The following is a 17,603-nucleotide window of genomic DNA, read 5'->3' on the forward strand; positions in this document are numbered from 1 at the left end:
AGTTTTCAGGAGTGTTCTGAGCTGTGATTGATCATCATACATGCATTTTGAATAGGGACATCTGTCTCTGCAGCATATTATATCTCTTGACATGCCATTTCTCAGCTTGACAGAGCACCTCTAGAGGGCATAGGTTTTAATAAGAGAGAATATGTGACTTTTTTTTTTTTTCTTCCATAGACAGTGAGTGGTGTTACATTTTATAATGAAATAATGATCTGTTGAAGTGACAGCTTACCCAATTTGCCTTTCTTGGTGAGCCAAATATAAAACTAGAAATAAAGCTTATTCATTTTAGCCTTTCTAATATTTACTTCAAAAACATTTTAATAGGACAATATTTACTAAATAAGTTTTCTTGTATTCATAGTTGACAGTGACAAAAAATGGCTTCTTTGTCTTTTTCTCCTAAATTTTTCTTTTTTTATCCTTATCATTTTTTCATACCTAAATTTTCTTGCATCCTTTTATATTAGCAAATTGCCTCTAATTTTGAAACATATAGTATATTAATCTGATTCGAAATTTACTTTGATATTATTTTTACCAGTCATTCAGGAATCATAGATAGTTACATTGTTTAAGAAGAAAAACACAGGTACAAAGCTAAATGAATGAGCTTTGTGTGGACTCTGCCCTAGAGGAGACCGAAGTTTAGTGTGAGAAGGAGACAGAAATGATAACAAAATGTGTGCACTCCAGAAGAAGTAGGAATAATAGCCTGTGGCACTGAAGAAACAGTGGCAAGCTCTGCTTGGATGGTGGACACTGGCCAAGTGGTCAAGTTGGGAGAGAAGGCAACGGATCCATGTCTTAAAAAGTGAATGAGCGTTTACCAGCAAAAAGGAGGTGAGATGGGGCAGACAAGCAGAGCAGCAGGTGCAAATTGGAAGAGTGGAAGGTTTTGACCTGTTGAAAGAAAGATGAAAATTACTTGTACCTGGAGTAGTTTGTGTGCAGGGTCAGAGGAGGAGGATGACAGATGAAGCTGGAGAAGTAAAATTTTTATTTACGCATAGAACTTATAGTTCTTTTCTTTCATTTTGATATTGTCTGCCTGACCCTAGTATCTTATTTTATACCCATGACTGCAAATATCTCCCAGTCATTTGAAAGAAGACTTACTGGAAGTCATTTTCCTACCTCATTTTCTCATTTCCTGACAACTTCTTTCAATTGTCTTGATTAATTTCCAAATATGGGAATATTTGCAGTTACCATGGTCAAAGATTTTATTAAAAAGTCTTACCTCTGATTCAACTAAATGGTTAGCCAATTTACTAATTAATAGGAAATGCTTTATAGTTATAGTTAATTAACATGTTAATAGTTTAAATAAAATTGATTGATTCTTCTCTTTGCTTGGTTAATTTAACTATCCCAGAGACCAAGTTTTAAAAAAACTTATTATCATGTAGCTTTATGCAACTAATTACTGTTAGTCCTTTTCCATGTCTATGTCATTGCACTTGCTGCTTCAGCTAGTGACATGTGAACCTTCACTTCACTAGCAACATCATACAAAGAAGAAGCAGCACCATCTTGAACTTCCATAGAGATCTCTTCCCTTCTGAAGTATTTTAAAATATCATTACTTAACCAGCTATGTTCCACTTCTGGATATTTTGGTAAATTTTCCGAGCATTTAGAAGCCATATATCACCCCTTTCAGTTGCAAGAAATTGACCTTTTATATCAGAACACTGTGATCTGTGAAATGGGTATTCAGTGACTTTAGAACATGTCAAGAAATTAGCTTCATATCTAGAGTCTGCCTAAATAGTTCAAAGGTGAGATTTGTTATTTCACATTTAGCAATGATTTAAAAACAAAAACGTACACTTTGAATGGAGTGCTTTATTAAAATAACGGAAGAACATGGTAGAGGAAGAACTCCCCGGGAAGAGTTTAAATAGTATAAATAGCTTTGCTGAGAGAGCAACAAAGTTCTGTATTGTGCTGTTGCCACAGCAGCACCAATAATTCAAAACAAGGAAATGGAGTCTCATATTTAATATAATACAGACTTTTCCCTAGAACTTCTGTGGTCTAGGGTTTTTCAGGGATTGGCATGTTTATCTACATATGTCTAAATTTAGACATGCCTTTTATGTAGCATGGTAAAAGAGAAGTACTTAAAATTCTATATGATGCAGTTATTTCTTAAACATTTTTTGTTTTAAATTGACTAAACTATCAGGAATTTTCTGTGCTGAAGTCAATGCCCCAGGACATTGTGAATTTGTGCATATGAAGAGAGACATAATCTCTTATGCATCCCACATTTGATTTTAAAACATCACTTTGAAAGGTATGAAGGGGTGTTTAGTAATTCAAGGAAGAAAAATAATTTTTTTTTCTATTGAATATTCTATTGAACATTCTATAACAAGAGTATTCTCTGCTGTGGAAGTGGGTACTCTGTTCTGAAAGTCAGGATCTGGAAATTCAGAAACACAGATACGGAAGCTTGGGGAATTTTAAAGTCAACTTTGTATGTCATTTTGGAAATAAATTAGAAAGATATTGGACCAATCTCAGGCATGGACACAATTCAATTCTTCATTCAATAAAGCACAACTAAATCTCTACCAAATAACAAAATCCAATCATAATAAAAGCACACTTTCAAAGAAATGTTTGACTGTAGCAAACGGCTTTTTATTAAACGTACTTGACACAACACAAGGACATGGCAGTGTGTTTTCGACTTTCAGATTTTTGTTGTCCCAGTATTAGTTACTTCATCTTGCTGCCTGCCTGGCTTTTCCACCACCAATTTTATCCTTGTTCTTACTAAAGAGTAAATTTGCAGGCAAGTTTGATTGTTATGGGATAAGAATAAATGAAATGGTTAGGGAAATTTTCATACTTTGATCTTTTCTACCCAGTGACCTCACGATGAAGATAATGCAAAAAATTGGTCAGATATATATCTAGTATGAATGTGTGTTTGCATTTAATTCTTTTTTTTTTTTTGAGACAGTTTCGCTCTTGTCGCCCAGGCTGGAGTGCAGTGGCACGATCTTGGCTCACTGCAACCTCTGCCTCCCGGGTTCAAGCGATTCTCCCGCCTCAGCCTCCTGAGTAGCTGGGACTACAGGCACCTGCCGCCACACCTGGCTAATTTTTGTATTTTTAGTAGAAACGGGGTTTCATCATGTTGGCTAGGCTGGTTTTAAACTCCTGACCTCGTGATCCAACCACCTCAGCCTCCCAAAGTGCTGGGATTACAGGTGTGAGCCACTGTGCCTGGCCCTTTTACTCATTTAATAAGGACAAATATTGCCTAGAAACTAGTTCCAAAGAGGCCTAATTCATTTTTTTGGTGTAATTTGGCCAAATATTATTTCTTGCATGAAAGCTTTATTAAGGAATTATGATATAATTTTCATTTATCTCTTCTGGCTAGTGTTGAAAGGGGAATTCTGAGTGTTGAAAGGGGAATTCTTAGAGATGTAAAAAATAACTGAATTACCCTTAAAAAGATTGAAAAGTTAAAAGGCAAATAAAAACAAAATGAAAATATACTTATCCATTCAGCAAATATTTAAGGACCTACATCAGTTACATTTCTAGGCACTGGAAATAAAATGAATATTGAAAAAGATAGAATAGGTTCATGAGACTTATGTATAATCAGTATTTAAAGAGGGAATTTGGGCCAGGCACAGTGGCTCACACATGTAATCTGAGCACTTTGGGAGGCCAAGGAGGAAGGATCACTTGAGCTCAGGAGTTTGAGACCATCCTGGATAACATAGTGTGACTCCATCTCTACAGAAAAATTAAACAGTAGCAGCTGGGTGCAGTGGCTCATGCCTGTAATCCCAGCACTTTGGGAGGCCAAGGTGGGAGGATCACGAGGTCAGGAGTTCGAGACCAGCCTGACCAACATGATGAAACCCCATCTCTACTAAAAAATACAAAAATTAGCTGGGCATGTTGCTGTGCACCTGTAATCCCAGCTACTCAGGAGGCTGAGGCAGGAGAATCACTGGAACCCAGGAGGCGGAGGTTGCAGTGAGCCGAGATCGCTCCATTGCACTCCAGCCTGCGCGACAGAGCGAGACTCTGTGTCTCAAAAAAAAAAAAAAAAAAAAAAAAATTAGTTGGACATGTTGGCATGCACTTGTAGTCCTAACTACTTAGGAGGCTGAGACAGGAGGCTCACTTGGGCCCAGGAGGTCGAGGTGGCAGTGAACCGTGATCGTGCCACTGTATTCAGCCTGGGTGACAGAATGAGACCCTGTCTCAAAAAAATAAATAAATAAAAATAAAAATAAAACAGAGGAGACTTGGATAATAAAATAACCTATCAAGATGGTCTAATATTGTTATGACTTCTTCCATTTAATCATTTATTTAGGCATTACTTATCATGAGCACATCAACATTTTTATCTGCCCTTTTCTTCTTTGTGCACTTAATGTTATCTTTTCCAATTTCTCAAAAGGAATAACATTTAAAGAATTAAATGAACCTCACGTGTCATTTGAAAACAGAAACAGGATTATCCATTCCAGGCCTCTGTTTTATTTTCCTCTTCCCCTCTCCTTGACACTTTACTTTTGGGCAGATGTGCCTGAGGAAGACTTAGTGTAAGATGATACAAGGTACAAGGTGGAACAGAGCTTAGTTTGTGAGTCTGAGAAGGGATGATACAAGGTGGAACAGAGCTTAGTTTGTGAATCTGAAGCAGAATCAGGCAGTGATACACAGTATGTTTCCTAGAGGATAATAAACTTTCTGTATGATGACCTTGTTTTATCGTGGTATTAGTAAGCATCAAAACTATTCACTGACTTCTATTCATATATTTTCGCAAGAGGAGGAAAATACTGCATGGGTTTTGCAGCCAGTCTTCCTGTTCAGATTTACTGTGCTTAAGTACTCAATTTGAGAGAGAGAGAGAGGTTGACGAAGGATTCCATGACTTCTAGTCTTCAAATGATCAAAACTGAGGACCTGGTGAAGGTTTCAGGAAACCACCTCTTTAATTGATTCTCTTTCCATGTAAAATGTATTTCAAAGGATAATAGCCTACGGTTTGACTCCAAAGCTTCAGTGTAGATGAGAAATTCTTCTGGCTGAACTGTATAGCTAATGCTCAATTACCTTAGCTTCTATTGAACCATATTCTAAACACCTTCCTTTGTAACCATCACCTTGTGCAGAAGTCTGTATTTTTAGCCTTTAAGCAGAGCTCAAGCACTGTATTTAGACATCTGACTTGAAGACTAAAATTTGCTCAGTGAGCAGAACAAATGTTCAGAAAATAACATTTCAAGGTTAGAGTTAGTGTCCTGAATAAAATCCCTTTTCTCCTTTTTCTCCGTATTGAATATAACATAAATAATGTACCCTGACTGACTTTTAAGATTAAAAATCAGAGAATAACAGTGAACTTGGAAAGGGAAGAGAGCATAATTAAAAATTGAAGGGGCTTCTGTTGAACAATTGTTTGCCTGAAACTAAGTACACATTTTATTCTTGACTCAATAGGATTATGAATCGTAAAAGGATTTTTTAAACTATATAGTAAAGCTTTTAGAAAAAGGGCCTGAATAAGCCTGTAGCTACTGTAAAAAATATTGAAAGAAACATACACACACAGAATCATCATAATATCCTTCTTAGTATGAGGAGGAAAAAACTAAATATTGTTTATTGCTAGTAGTTACAGTAATTGTATTTATCAGTTTTTGACTGTTTACAGTGCGTTAGTCACTGTGCAAGGCCCTGTATATAATAAACCTAATTTAATGTTCACAGCAATTCTATGGAATAGGTATTATAAATCCCATTTTGTAAATGAGAAATAAAGTCCAGAAAGTTTAATAACATTCTAAAGATTGTATGATTAGTAAATGGAAGTATATTGTGAATATTTCTCAAGAAAATCTCAAAATGGTGCCCAAGACTCCCTGTCCTTGAGAAATAAAAACATTTTACTTCTTAGGAGAAATAGATGAGAGTGATACATTGTGATTATTATTCTTAAACAGCACAATGCATGGTCCCAGGACCCTTTTCTGAAAGGGAATCGACATATTTGCACAAAGGGAAAGTGATTATCACTTGCTGAGCATTCACTTAAGAATTCTGCTCACTTGGATTATGTGTAATTTGGTGAAGAATTTATCCCCATGTGTTCCATGAGGCAAAAGGATGTTGTACTTGCACTTCACAGTGCATCCATACCAATCCACTGGGGGAAAAGTAATAAATGAGTCTGGGTACTGCCTTCTCTTGGCCTCATGGTTGATGTTGTAATCTTCACTCTGTACAGCCAGTCACTGTGTGAACAGAACTAGCTAGAGCTCAGGACTATTTGACTGATTAAAGATTCCCACCGTTAAAATTAGGGCTGAAAGAAATGTTGGAAATTCTGAATATTTTTTAGGTCCTGCATTTGAAAGGTAATAAATGGGGCATATGAAACTCTTTGACCTTTTTCTGGTTCTCAGTGCCTTGAAATTTCTATCTCAATTTTTTAGATACTCAACACTCTAACCCAGCAAGGGGAGATATTTCATAGTAGGGCATAGTAATAATATAAGAAGAGTGTATTAGTCCGTTTTCACACTGCTATAAAGAACTACTTGAGACTGGGCAATTTAGGAAGAAAAGAGGTTTCACTGACTCACAGTTCTGAAGGCTCAACAGGAAGCCTGACTGGGAGGCCTCAGGAAACTTACAATTATGGTGGAAGGCAAAGAGGAAACAAGCAGCTTCTTCACATGGTGGCAGGAGGGAGCAAAGGGGGAAGTGCCACACACTTTCAAACAACCAGATCTCCTGAGAACTCACTCACAATCACGAGAACAGCCAGGGAGAAGTCCACCCCCATAATCCAATCACCTCTTACCAGGCCCCTCCACCGATATGTGAGGATTACAATTCAAGATGAGATTTAGGTGGGGACACAGAGCCAAACCATATCAAAGAGATTGAGTAAAGCAAAGGTGAATTAGAGATTTGTTTTAAATGTAATGGAATACCAAGTTTATGTAGCAGAAAGTATAACAGTGGTATGGCTATTATTTGGTGAACCGATTATCATTCTTTTTTGCATAATAGGTTGTGAGTACACATGGCCCAATGGTGTCTTAATTCTTCATTTGAAATTCTAAAGGTTTGCGTTTCATTTTTGTTAAGCATGTTGCATTACTCTAAAACAGATTTTAAAAGAAAGATACTGAAATGTAATTCCACATAGTTACTGAGTCACTGACTTTTTCAGAACTCTTATAGGTAATCACCCTTATTTATAGATGGGAAACATTCAACTGCAGAATTAAATGATTTGCTCGAAAGGAAACAGGAATAAATGGCAGAATCAACCACCTAATACTTTGGATTTTTGGAAAGTATTAAAAATAAACAAATCAAAACAACAAAGTTCTCCATTTCTTTGTTTGTAGAGTATTCTACCCTCTGGCCCCAGCGAAATAAAAAGTCAGAAAGGAGATCCTCTGGAAATTAAACCAATGTGTTTAAAGTTAAACCCTGCCTCATGTCACTTGTACAGTTTACACAACATTCGTATCCTTAAGTGCTACCATAATTTTGTGAATGTGAGCATAAAGAAGTCCAGGAGGCCACCAAATTGTTCTCACTGGCTTTTTGTGTAGTGTAGGATAATGAGGCAATTTTTGCTTTGTCTATATATATTTTGTGTATTACTTGATTTTATGATCATATATTATTTGTATGACTTTACCTTTAAAGTCAATACAAACAATTATAAATGTAAGTTGGTATTTACAACACACATACACACACACACATTTTTTTTTTTCATTAAACATTAGGCAAATGGTGGTTACATGAAACATGAAACTCTGGGACTACTTCTGTTTCACAGGTTCAGATCCTGTGTCCTGACTTTTGGTCTGAAAAATATAGGCTTGGTTAATGTATTCAATTGTGTACTTTTACCCAATTCTCCATTACCTCCTATTTCATCTTCCACCATAGTAACTTTAGACAAGAAAAGTATGTTTGAAGATTACCACGGGTTAACTACCTGTATTCTGTTATAAAATCTTTGTATGTAGTGTTAGTCTTTGGTTTTGTGGTCAGGATCGACTATAATCAATTCTGATTCTTGATTTGTCAAATGTGAGACCTTGGCCAATTTATCTAATCTTTGGGTAAATTAGTCTCTCCATGTGTAAATTAAGTATGAGAAAACTTAACCTTTAGGGTTGTTGTGATAACTAAAAGAGCTCCAATTTGTCCAGTGCTTGGTTTTATAGGGACTAGATACAGGAAGATTTCTTTCTTCTTCATTTGATTTAAATCCAACACTCAATGTTACTGTTGTCCCAGGTAAAATTTTAAATATTCATTTTGCTATAAATCAGACATGATTTTCAGCACTCTGTTTTAAAAAGTAATGTGATTTCTTGTGGAATAACTAAAATAAGGACCCACTGACAGTTGTTTCCACATTAAAGTGAGGTGGATTTCACCCTAAAGCTTCTGAGTTGCCAGGTAAGCTTCACTTTATCAAGGAGAAAAATTAAAATCCACTAAACCAAAGTAAAATGAAATAAAATTCCAGAAGCTAAAGGACAAGTAAAGGACACAGTCTTCACACTCTGGGCTTTTCTTTTGGTCTTTTTTCCATTGACTGTGGGAAAAAATTGGGGGGAAATTGTGAGGGTGTGAATGGCAAGTGTATGTTTGAGTTCTAAGACTTGGGTCATAATACCAAGTCATAATGTGTATTTTTCTATCCCCTCTCTTACTCAATGTTGTTCATTTTTTAGTGTTATTCAATATTTTCAGTATCATGATTTGTAGAAGTTTTTATCATAATTTCTTTTATTATTTTCCTTATATTGGGAATATACACCATTTGCAGTTATTCAGTGACACTTTAAAGTAGCAGTGTGATGGACATTCATTTACATAAATTGCCATCCACATCCTTGATTTTTTTTTTATTTGGAAATGATTCCTAGAAATAGAATCACTCTTAAGGAGTGTGAACATTTTAAAAGATTCTTGATATAGTGTGACATTTTTTTCCCTGGGAAAGGTGTACCAATTTACACTCCTACCAGCAGTGTTTTTCACATCATGTGCTTGTCGTCATCTATTAGCATCAGTGATAGGTAAAAATGTTAATGTGTCATAATTTATATTTATTTGCTTCCCAGTGAAGTTGAGTATTATGTTTTATGTTCACTAGAGAAGACGGGGACACCGGAATGCTCCTTCTTTTCAGCAAGTATATATTTAGACACATTGTGTTCCAGTGGTAGTTTTTCTCATTTATTTAAATATAGGTCAATAAGCAAAATCTTGGCTGCAAACAATCAGCTTAGCACTAAATTTAGTCAAGTGTCAAAGGCATTTTAAAGACACTAAATTTGGGATGCATCTCAGAAAAACATACTACATGATACTATGCTGATGAGATTTTCTTTTTATGGTAGGCAATTGGTAATTTTGTTGTTTACCCTGGGTTCCCCCACAATGTTGAACTAGCAACTTTCAAACCTGCATACATCTGCTTTTGTAATCAAAATTGAAAGATACAATTGAAAGGAAAGATTTAGTTCACAAACTGTATAATCTTCTGATTCTGCAGAATTGAAATGAACAAACTTGAACACATATTTAAGAACGCAAGCTCTAGTCAGCATATAACTTAAGACTGGAAAAAGGTTGAATTTCCTTTCAAAATAAGCACCATGTATGACCGTGCTTCCTAAGAAAAAAAGAAAAGGTAATATCTCTAAAAATTGTATCATCGTTATTTTCATACCGGTTACCATGGTTCAATTAGTCCCTCTCTATACAGTCTAGTGGTACATTTTTCTAAATTGTGAAAATTCAATAATAATTACAGAATGTATAGTGTATATAAATGTGTGTTTTAAGTGGTCTTATGTATGATATTTCAAGATGTAAGCTTATTTTTCAGGATGTTGTGTTTTGGTACCTAGGAGGGTCAGCTTTGAATCATTTCTAGTTACATATTTCTAATTTGGGGAAAAATCAATTTTTATAGGAATAAAATGTGGTCCAAGTCTTCAGCAGAGTGAAGGAGAAGACTGAATTATAAAAAGAGACTTTAAAGCCTTAGAGGAAGTTAATAAAATAATTTTATTGAATTCCATCATGACTCAGCTTCTAATATTAATTTTGTAAATAGGAAAAAGGTAATTAAATTACTAAAGCACCTTCATTTTAAAGGTTAACTTTATTATTATTGCTCATAGGAAAGTTTATTTTTTACCACTTTTAGAACCTAGGTCTTTTTAAATTGACGCACAATTCATTTGAGTGCTTTCTATGACGCGCAGTCAGACCTGCATCCTTCCTGTGTGGGCTCTGACTATCTAATACAAGAGATAATATAATGACTTACATATCTAGAACACAAGGTAATGATTCCATTACCTGGGCATATCCCTTTTCGGATTTGCAGACGGTTTAATTTTTACATCTGATCTTTAACCAGTGCTTGAGATGAAACAACTGGGTATTTGAAAGGAATTTAATTTGTTTTGCCCATTTTAATGGTAGTTTTTTTCTGAGTGTATTTAAAGAGCTTTTTATAACTACCATCTTCCAATTTTTAAAATGGAAATACATTTTCTATTGCTTATTTTTTTACAGCAAAGCCTTATGTATTTATTTTAGAAAAATTAGAAAATACTGCAAAGAAAAAAGAAAAACGAAAAAATAATAGATAATTCTAATTAACATGTTGGCAGATACTCCAGTTTATTCTATATAATTCCTATATACAATAGGGGATCAAAGTACTTGTTACACTGAATACCATACTCTGACATTACATATTTTTGTTGTTATATGTTTTTGAATGAGCAACCAATAATCATGTTAGCCTGAAGACAAACTTTGTGTAGTTCAAAGAGTGTTTGCCAACTCTTTTTCAAAAAGGAGGTTTCACATAAAAATCCAGATGTCCACCTCTTGATAAATGGGAGTTCTGTGCTGCTGGGGCTGACTCCTGGTTGGCCACAGTTGAGAGCAGATGGCCACAGTTGGCCTTAGCCAGCAGGAGCGTGCACTCTGCATTCAGCACATTCCTGTCCTGGTCTCCTTCACATCTTGATATGCCTACCTGACTCCCAAAACCAAATTGTTTGAAGGGCAGTAGTTTGTCTAGGATAGTGCTTTCAACAAGGCTCTACTGGCCCCTAAGGGAAGATTTGAAAGTGTTTTCTGGATGCCACAGTGCTTGGAGGGCACTATTGACATTTAGCGGACTGCTGTCCTGTTATGTGAGAGGCCGTCCTGGACCTGGAAGTTGTGTCCTGCATTTTCAACAGTCCCTTTGGGTATTCATATAGGTGAAACACCTGTTTATAATTATTTGAGCCTAGAAACAAAATTGGTTGCACATATAAAAACTGCTTTAATTCAATTTTAGTATACATTGAATTTCCTAAGACTACAACTACTGTAAAATTTCAGGTAAAATTGTTCTTTGCTTTGGAAGGTTTACTGTGCATTGTTCACCGTTAGGAAAACCATGTCACTGACAACAAGGTGGCTATGGTATTTGAATAACCAACACAATGCAGCTCCATCAGTGTTCATTTGTAGCACCCTTGTTCAATATAACAAAAAGCAAAATTAACACTTCTTTAACATTTTTTATGAATAAGAAATAAATCTCAGATCTTATGAGGGAATATCAATGCTTCTTTGTGTGTTTTTCACTTTTACCGTCTATAATTTGCCTTGGCATGTTATCTAGACTTCAGTTACTCTTATTTTCCTTTTATCACTTGCCTGTAAGCCTAATTTATTGTTTCTTATTCTAATACTAAATTTTAGCCTAATGTCCATGCAACCACTCACCCTCCAGTCTTTCACTTTCTTAACCTTCTTGAAAGTACTGGCTTCTTATTACTTCTCTTTAATTCATATTTACTTGTTGGTAGTAGAGTAGGCATCAGATAAGTTCCTCACTATGGAGGTTATGCTCATGCCTGGGGCACTTTATAATTAAAAAGAATATTATTATAGAGGTTGTTTGTATAAACTATGAGCTTTGTGTTAGGTTAGTAAAAGAGGCATTACAAAATACTTGTTTTTAAATGTGAAGCTTTGTGCTTGAGCAGCTTAATGCTCTAGGTGAGCATAGAGAATATACATTGGTCCTAAAGAGGCTTGCAGGCTTCTAGAAAGACATTACATAGAAATAAGTTATGTCTAGACTGAGAGGATGATGAAATATGCTCCAGGATTTCAGAGAGGGGCAAGTAGGTATGTTTGAATGGGTGAGGAAGGCCTGTGGATAAAGCCGAGGAGGTGCCACCCAACCTAGATGCTTGGGGAAGCTGTTAAGAGTTTTGGAAAAGGGGACAATGAAGCAAAGTTCTCTCCCTTCTTTTTCACTTCCCCCCATTCTTTTTCTTCTAGAACTGTATCTTTTCTTCTTTCTTTCCTGAAGATGCAAAAGCTACAGATGTGAATGAGAGAGACTAAAGCCAGAGTCATGACTGTGAAGTATTGATTTCAGGTATTTGTTCTTAAACTCAGACCAAATATAAAAAGATGACCTTGGGGGCTTAGAATTGTGCGGTTTTCGTTCTTCAAGAGAATTTATTGGAGAGATCTCAGAGTAAGACATTGCTTGTATTTTCCTTCAGCGTAGTACTTAGATTTTTATTTTCTTAGATCTAATTGTAAAAGAGACTTAGGAGGTAGAAAATAAATTCAGTAAGTCTTCAAAGTTTTTCCTTTCTTTGTTTTATAAGCTAAGTATCATTGAATTGGGGGAATACTAAGAAGGGTGTCAGTGACAGAATCGCTAGTTTCCTCAACCTGCCTCGGCTTACCAAATTTAACTCGTTTTGTGAAACTATCACCACATGTAAATATATGTAAAAAATAAGAATTTCTTTGAAGAAACGTTTTCTTAGCCAATCAAAAGCAAGAGCTAATGAGGCCTCAGGATGATTTGGTTTTCAGACTTTTTTTTTTTTTCTCCAATGCCACAATGCTTAGATACGGTGGGAAAGGCACTTCAAAGTGAGTACTCCAGATTTAATTCAAATGCACCCATTTAAGTAGCTCAGAAAATTGCATAATCTAGGGTTCTGGAGTGACAGTGTTTTATATGTTGAAATCTTTTGGAGTGAGATTGAAACAGCAAAATCATTTTATTTCATTAAAAGCGGTCTCAGCCTCTTCTTTTTCCTTTCATTCACTGCAGCCTTTTCCATCTAGGAAACAATTCATAGCTGCTTCTTCAGAGGATGTCTAATTTTCCCTCATTCAGAGGGACACATTTGGTAGTTTGCCCTGTGTTTTAATTAGTAAGCTTCAGAGAAAGAGAGTCGTCGGAGCCAGGGCCCCCAGTTGTGGAAGTTTCTATATCCGGTAAATTGGATCCATTCCAGGGCAGAATCATTTATCAACAAATGAAACACCAGCCACTTCCCACACGTCCTCTGATTGCATTAAAAAAATCACTCCCCTTCCTACCCAAATTGAGTATGCTTACAGTATGGAGCTGACGAACATTCTCTTTCCTTCTTCTCCTCCTCCTCCTCCTCCTCCTCCTCCTCCTCCTCATTCTGTTGAATTGCTGGTTTCTGTAATCTATTAGGCTTCTTATTAATAGTAATAAAATGTTCATTCATTAACTCTCTCATGCCTACATATCAGATATAGTCACTCTCTTTGCCCCTAAGTTATGCAGTCTTTATAAGGTTGTTCAGTAGCAGAGAAATGAGCTGGGAAAACTGATATTGCATCTGTAGCATCAGGTACTATTTAACCAGTGGGAGGGACTGATAAAATTAGCAAGTTGACTAACCACTTCCCTTCCTTGCGGCTCTTTAATATTATAACGGATACAGAAAAGTTCAGAAGGACTGAGCTAGTTTGCGAAACCACAGCACACTTTGGCAAAGAGGGAATGCACAATAAAACGGGTAAGTTTCTTTCTTTTAACCTTTTAAGAGAACTGTGAAAAAGATAGTGGGGTAGACGTTTTTAAGTTTGACTCTGCAAATCGTCTTTAATAATTCGCAGGCTGTGGAAAGATAAACCTGTCATGAGGAGGGAAGCAAAACGTTTTTCCAATCAGTAGCAGCAACAACAACAAAAATTACATTGAGCAAAACATTCAGCTCTGAGAATGCCTTTACTATTTCAGATAGATAAGACTAAAGTGTTTTTGGGAGAGGGTTCTTGAATTAGTAAAAATATTGATAAATAAGTTCCTGTACTCTGAGTTTTTGAAATTTAGCCTGGAATTGTCAGCAGGGGCATTATCTACTGAAGCTGAATGTTCGTCTGGATCTTGAAACAGCTTAGTCTTCTGTTGTCTTCTTTGTGGTTAAAATTTTTTGTTGCTTTTAACTCTTTTATTATCAAAAAGTTCAAACACAAGCAAAAATAGAGTGAATAGTGTAGAGATTTCCCATGCATCTATCACACGCCTTCAATAGCTATAACTTCAGAGCCCAGGTTGTGTCATCCACACATCTGTGGTACACTCCCTCCTTCAATCTAGTTGAATTGCAGCATTTTGAAATATACTTATTGTGAACATTAAATAAAAGAGGCCTAGGATTTCCTAAAGGCTTATACCAGCTCAGCAATATAAGGTTTAGAGAAATATTATTACATAAAATTAAATTATGAGTCATAGAAAGCACAAATGAGTTTCCAGTGGTTGTTTCACCAGTGGGAGCAGGAGTAGGGGATGGTAGATATTAAGATTGTAGTCTCTGGAGCCAAAGTCTCTGGGGTCAAATTTTGGTTCCATCACAATCCAGTATCCTTAAGACAATTTCTTAACCTTTCTGTGTCTCAGTTTCCTCACCTGAAAATGAATACAATAGCACTGATCTGAGCATGAGGGATGATGAACCAGTGCGTGCCAAGACTCTGAAAATTGCTGGGAACATAGAATGCTCACTGTTAGCCTACAACTGTTGGTCAGAATTCTTAGAGTGATGGTAGGGTTGTGATTTGTCCAAGCAGAAAGCCAAAGATTGTATCTGAGCATATTGGGCTATCTTCTGACCATTGCTTTTCTCCTGATTATTTTATAATGCCAGGCTAGGAAAAGTCTCCATTGAGATGTCTTGCTTGCTTTTGCACCCTCTGAAAACTCCTTGCTCTTGCTTCAGTCCTCCCCTGCTCTGAATTAATTCTCTCTACAAACAAAAGGTATCTGAGCTTGTCTTGCCCACCCTCTCACTTTGAGGACGAGGGAGTAGAGATTTGTCTAAGCTCACAGAGCAAGGAGTAGATCTGATGGAAAAGACCCTGTCATGGGCTTCATGGACTCCTCTAATGTCTGTTTGAAGGGGCACTGCAGTTGGGTTTAGGAAACACTGTTGGGCCTGAGAGGCTGCCTCATGTCTGAGGCTCTTATGCATCCGTCTCTGATGTAGAGGTCTTCCAGGGCTGCAAGTTACTCAGATACTTTTTTCATTGCTAATCAGAATAGTGAAATTCTGAGGATGGCAACAAATGGATGGTGAGGACCTTCCCTAAGCTATTTTTTTCTATACTATTCATCAAATAGTAATGGCTGTCATTTATTGAGCATTGACAATGCACCTGGCATGTGCTATGTGGTTTTCTTATTTACTCCTCCCTATATCCCTATGTAATATTTACTATTAATATCTTCATTTTATAGAAAATAAACTAAGGTACAGAGAAGCTAAGCTACTTACCCAGCTAATAAGAGACAGCCAGGATTTTGTTCCAAGTCTGTCTGACTTCTTAGAGCATTTGTCCATAAGAAATAGGTTTGTTCAAACATGTGCACTCGAAATGCATCTGTGGTTTTGCTCTTAGGCTTCCTGAAGATGAAAGTCGTCAGTATTCCTATAAAGCAAGCTGAATGGAAAGCCTTTTCTCTAGTAATAGTTTTCCCACAGTGAATTTTCATAATGCCTAATTACAAGCTGGAAATTTGTCATAAATCTTGACAAATACAGAGGTGGGTGGGGGTGGTGTGGAGTTACCACTGTAAAAAGTAAATATTGAACTGACAGGTAAAAAAAGATATGCTCTTTTAGTAAATTAACTATGCTTCAGTGGTGGATTTTGTTTTTAAGGCCATTTGTCTCTCTTGAGTTTTTGTAGAGGAGGGTGAAATACATCTAAGTCAGTTTTTGAGAACATGCAGTGCTGTTGTAAAACAAATGATAAACACTGATGCACTGCAGAAATAAAAGTTGGCTGAATCTTCTGGGAGGTGCTGAAGAGAACTGGGACATGCACAGTCAGACATTTTAGAAACCTGGAATTGACTTGAAGTGCTTTATCTTTTACATTACGGGTACAACTGCAAAAATAGAACTGAATGTGTGAATGAAGAGAGAGGTTAATTTCACAACTTTGGAGAATTTTTTTCCCCTCCAATAGAGTAATGGTGTTTCAAAAAATTTTTTTCTTCACTCGAGGGGACATGGTCTAAAATTTAGAGCTAAAAATGCAAACATCAGATATAAATGATTGACTTGCCTTTTATCAGGCAATCTGATACAATTTGCACTCTTTTGTTTTTCCTTCATTGGCTACAGTACTTTCGTCATCTTGACAGAATCAGTTAAGCTTTACCTATAAAAATATTGGTAGAGATTTGAAATCATATGATCTTTTTGCAGAAAAAGAAAAGGATAAAGGGAATTGCAGTTGCCAGTGTTGGAGTGAGTGAAGTGGGAAGGGTCACTGTTATGTTGCATTCTTGGATTCTTAACCTTTGAGAAAGCAGAGCAGCTCTTTAGTACTGGCCACTGCAAACCATTTTCCAGAATTTTTCCATCATCTCTGTTCTTTTCTTTTTCTTTTTGTCTCTAATGTCTTTATCTCATAAGAACATATTCAAAACCTGTAAAGCAGGGTTTAGGGTTGGAAATTTCTGTTTGTCTATCAATAGAGACAGACTCAGAGTGCTATTTAGCTTGTCAGTGTCCACTTCTTTGTGCACTCATGTAATTTCTGGTGGGGTTGGTCACCCATTGGATTACTGTGTACTAGTGCCTTCATGTTTACAGATTGTTTTCTATCCTAATATTTAACATTTGTCAATGCATTATGTCACTGCTATTATTAAATGTGAAAATTCAGTAAGTTTTAAAAATCAATAAACATTAATTAATGCTTGATTTAAATGCTTGATTTAATTATTAACTTAATTTAAATTTTAATAATAACATGTATTAAAAGTCTTGAATAGATAAAGCATTGTTTTCCTTTGAGATGAATTCTGTCTTCATTTGTTCTTTTGTCCATTTATTCACAATTGCTTAGCATCTCCTGCTGGAGATCCAGAAATCAATAATCACAGTTTGTGCCCTCAGAAAGTTCACAGGTTTGGGGTGAAAAACAGTTGTATGAAATAAATGATGCTATAGTTCACAAAATATATTCTAACTACATTGGACCATCTGCATTGGGAGAGAGGGTGTGTGTGTATGGATAATCCCAGACCCTGGGATTAGAGCATCATGGTTCAAAGCCCATTACCCTCTGGTTTTGGGTATTTAACTAATGTTCTTAGGCCGTGATTTCTTCACCTGTAAAATGATACTGAGCTCCTAGGAGTGTTGTATTAATTTAACATGTGA

General features: G+C 36.1%; 1 protein-coding gene across 19 annotated transcripts in view; it reads left to right on the plus strand.

Moving 5' to 3' along the window:
* The window catches only part of HDAC9 (histone deacetylase 9), a 709,012-nt gene that overhangs the window by 191,270 nt on the left and 500,139 nt on the right, over positions 1 to 17,603 (plus strand). For 6 of the 19 annotated variants that reach the window (XM_031665984.1, XM_031665989.1, XM_031665988.1 and 3 more), the window contains one exon: positions 9,608 to 13,940. The exons of 10 other annotated variants lie outside the window; for them this stretch is intronic. In XM_031665984.1, the coding sequence (XP_031521844.1) occupies positions 13,925 to 13,940 (16 nt within the window). In that variant the 5' untranslated portion in view covers positions 9,608 to 13,924. Of the gene's footprint in view, positions 1 to 6,746; positions 13,941 to 17,603 lie in introns of those variants that run through there. 3 more of the 19 variants (XM_031665987.1, XM_031665986.1, XM_031665991.1) reach the window with 3 other exon arrangements.

The sequence above is a fragment of the Papio anubis genome, chromosome 4, assembly GCF_008728515.1.
Source record: "Papio anubis isolate 15944 chromosome 4, Panubis1.0, whole genome shotgun sequence".
Taxonomy (NCBI): Eukaryota; Metazoa; Chordata; class Mammalia; order Primates; family Cercopithecidae; genus Papio; species Papio anubis.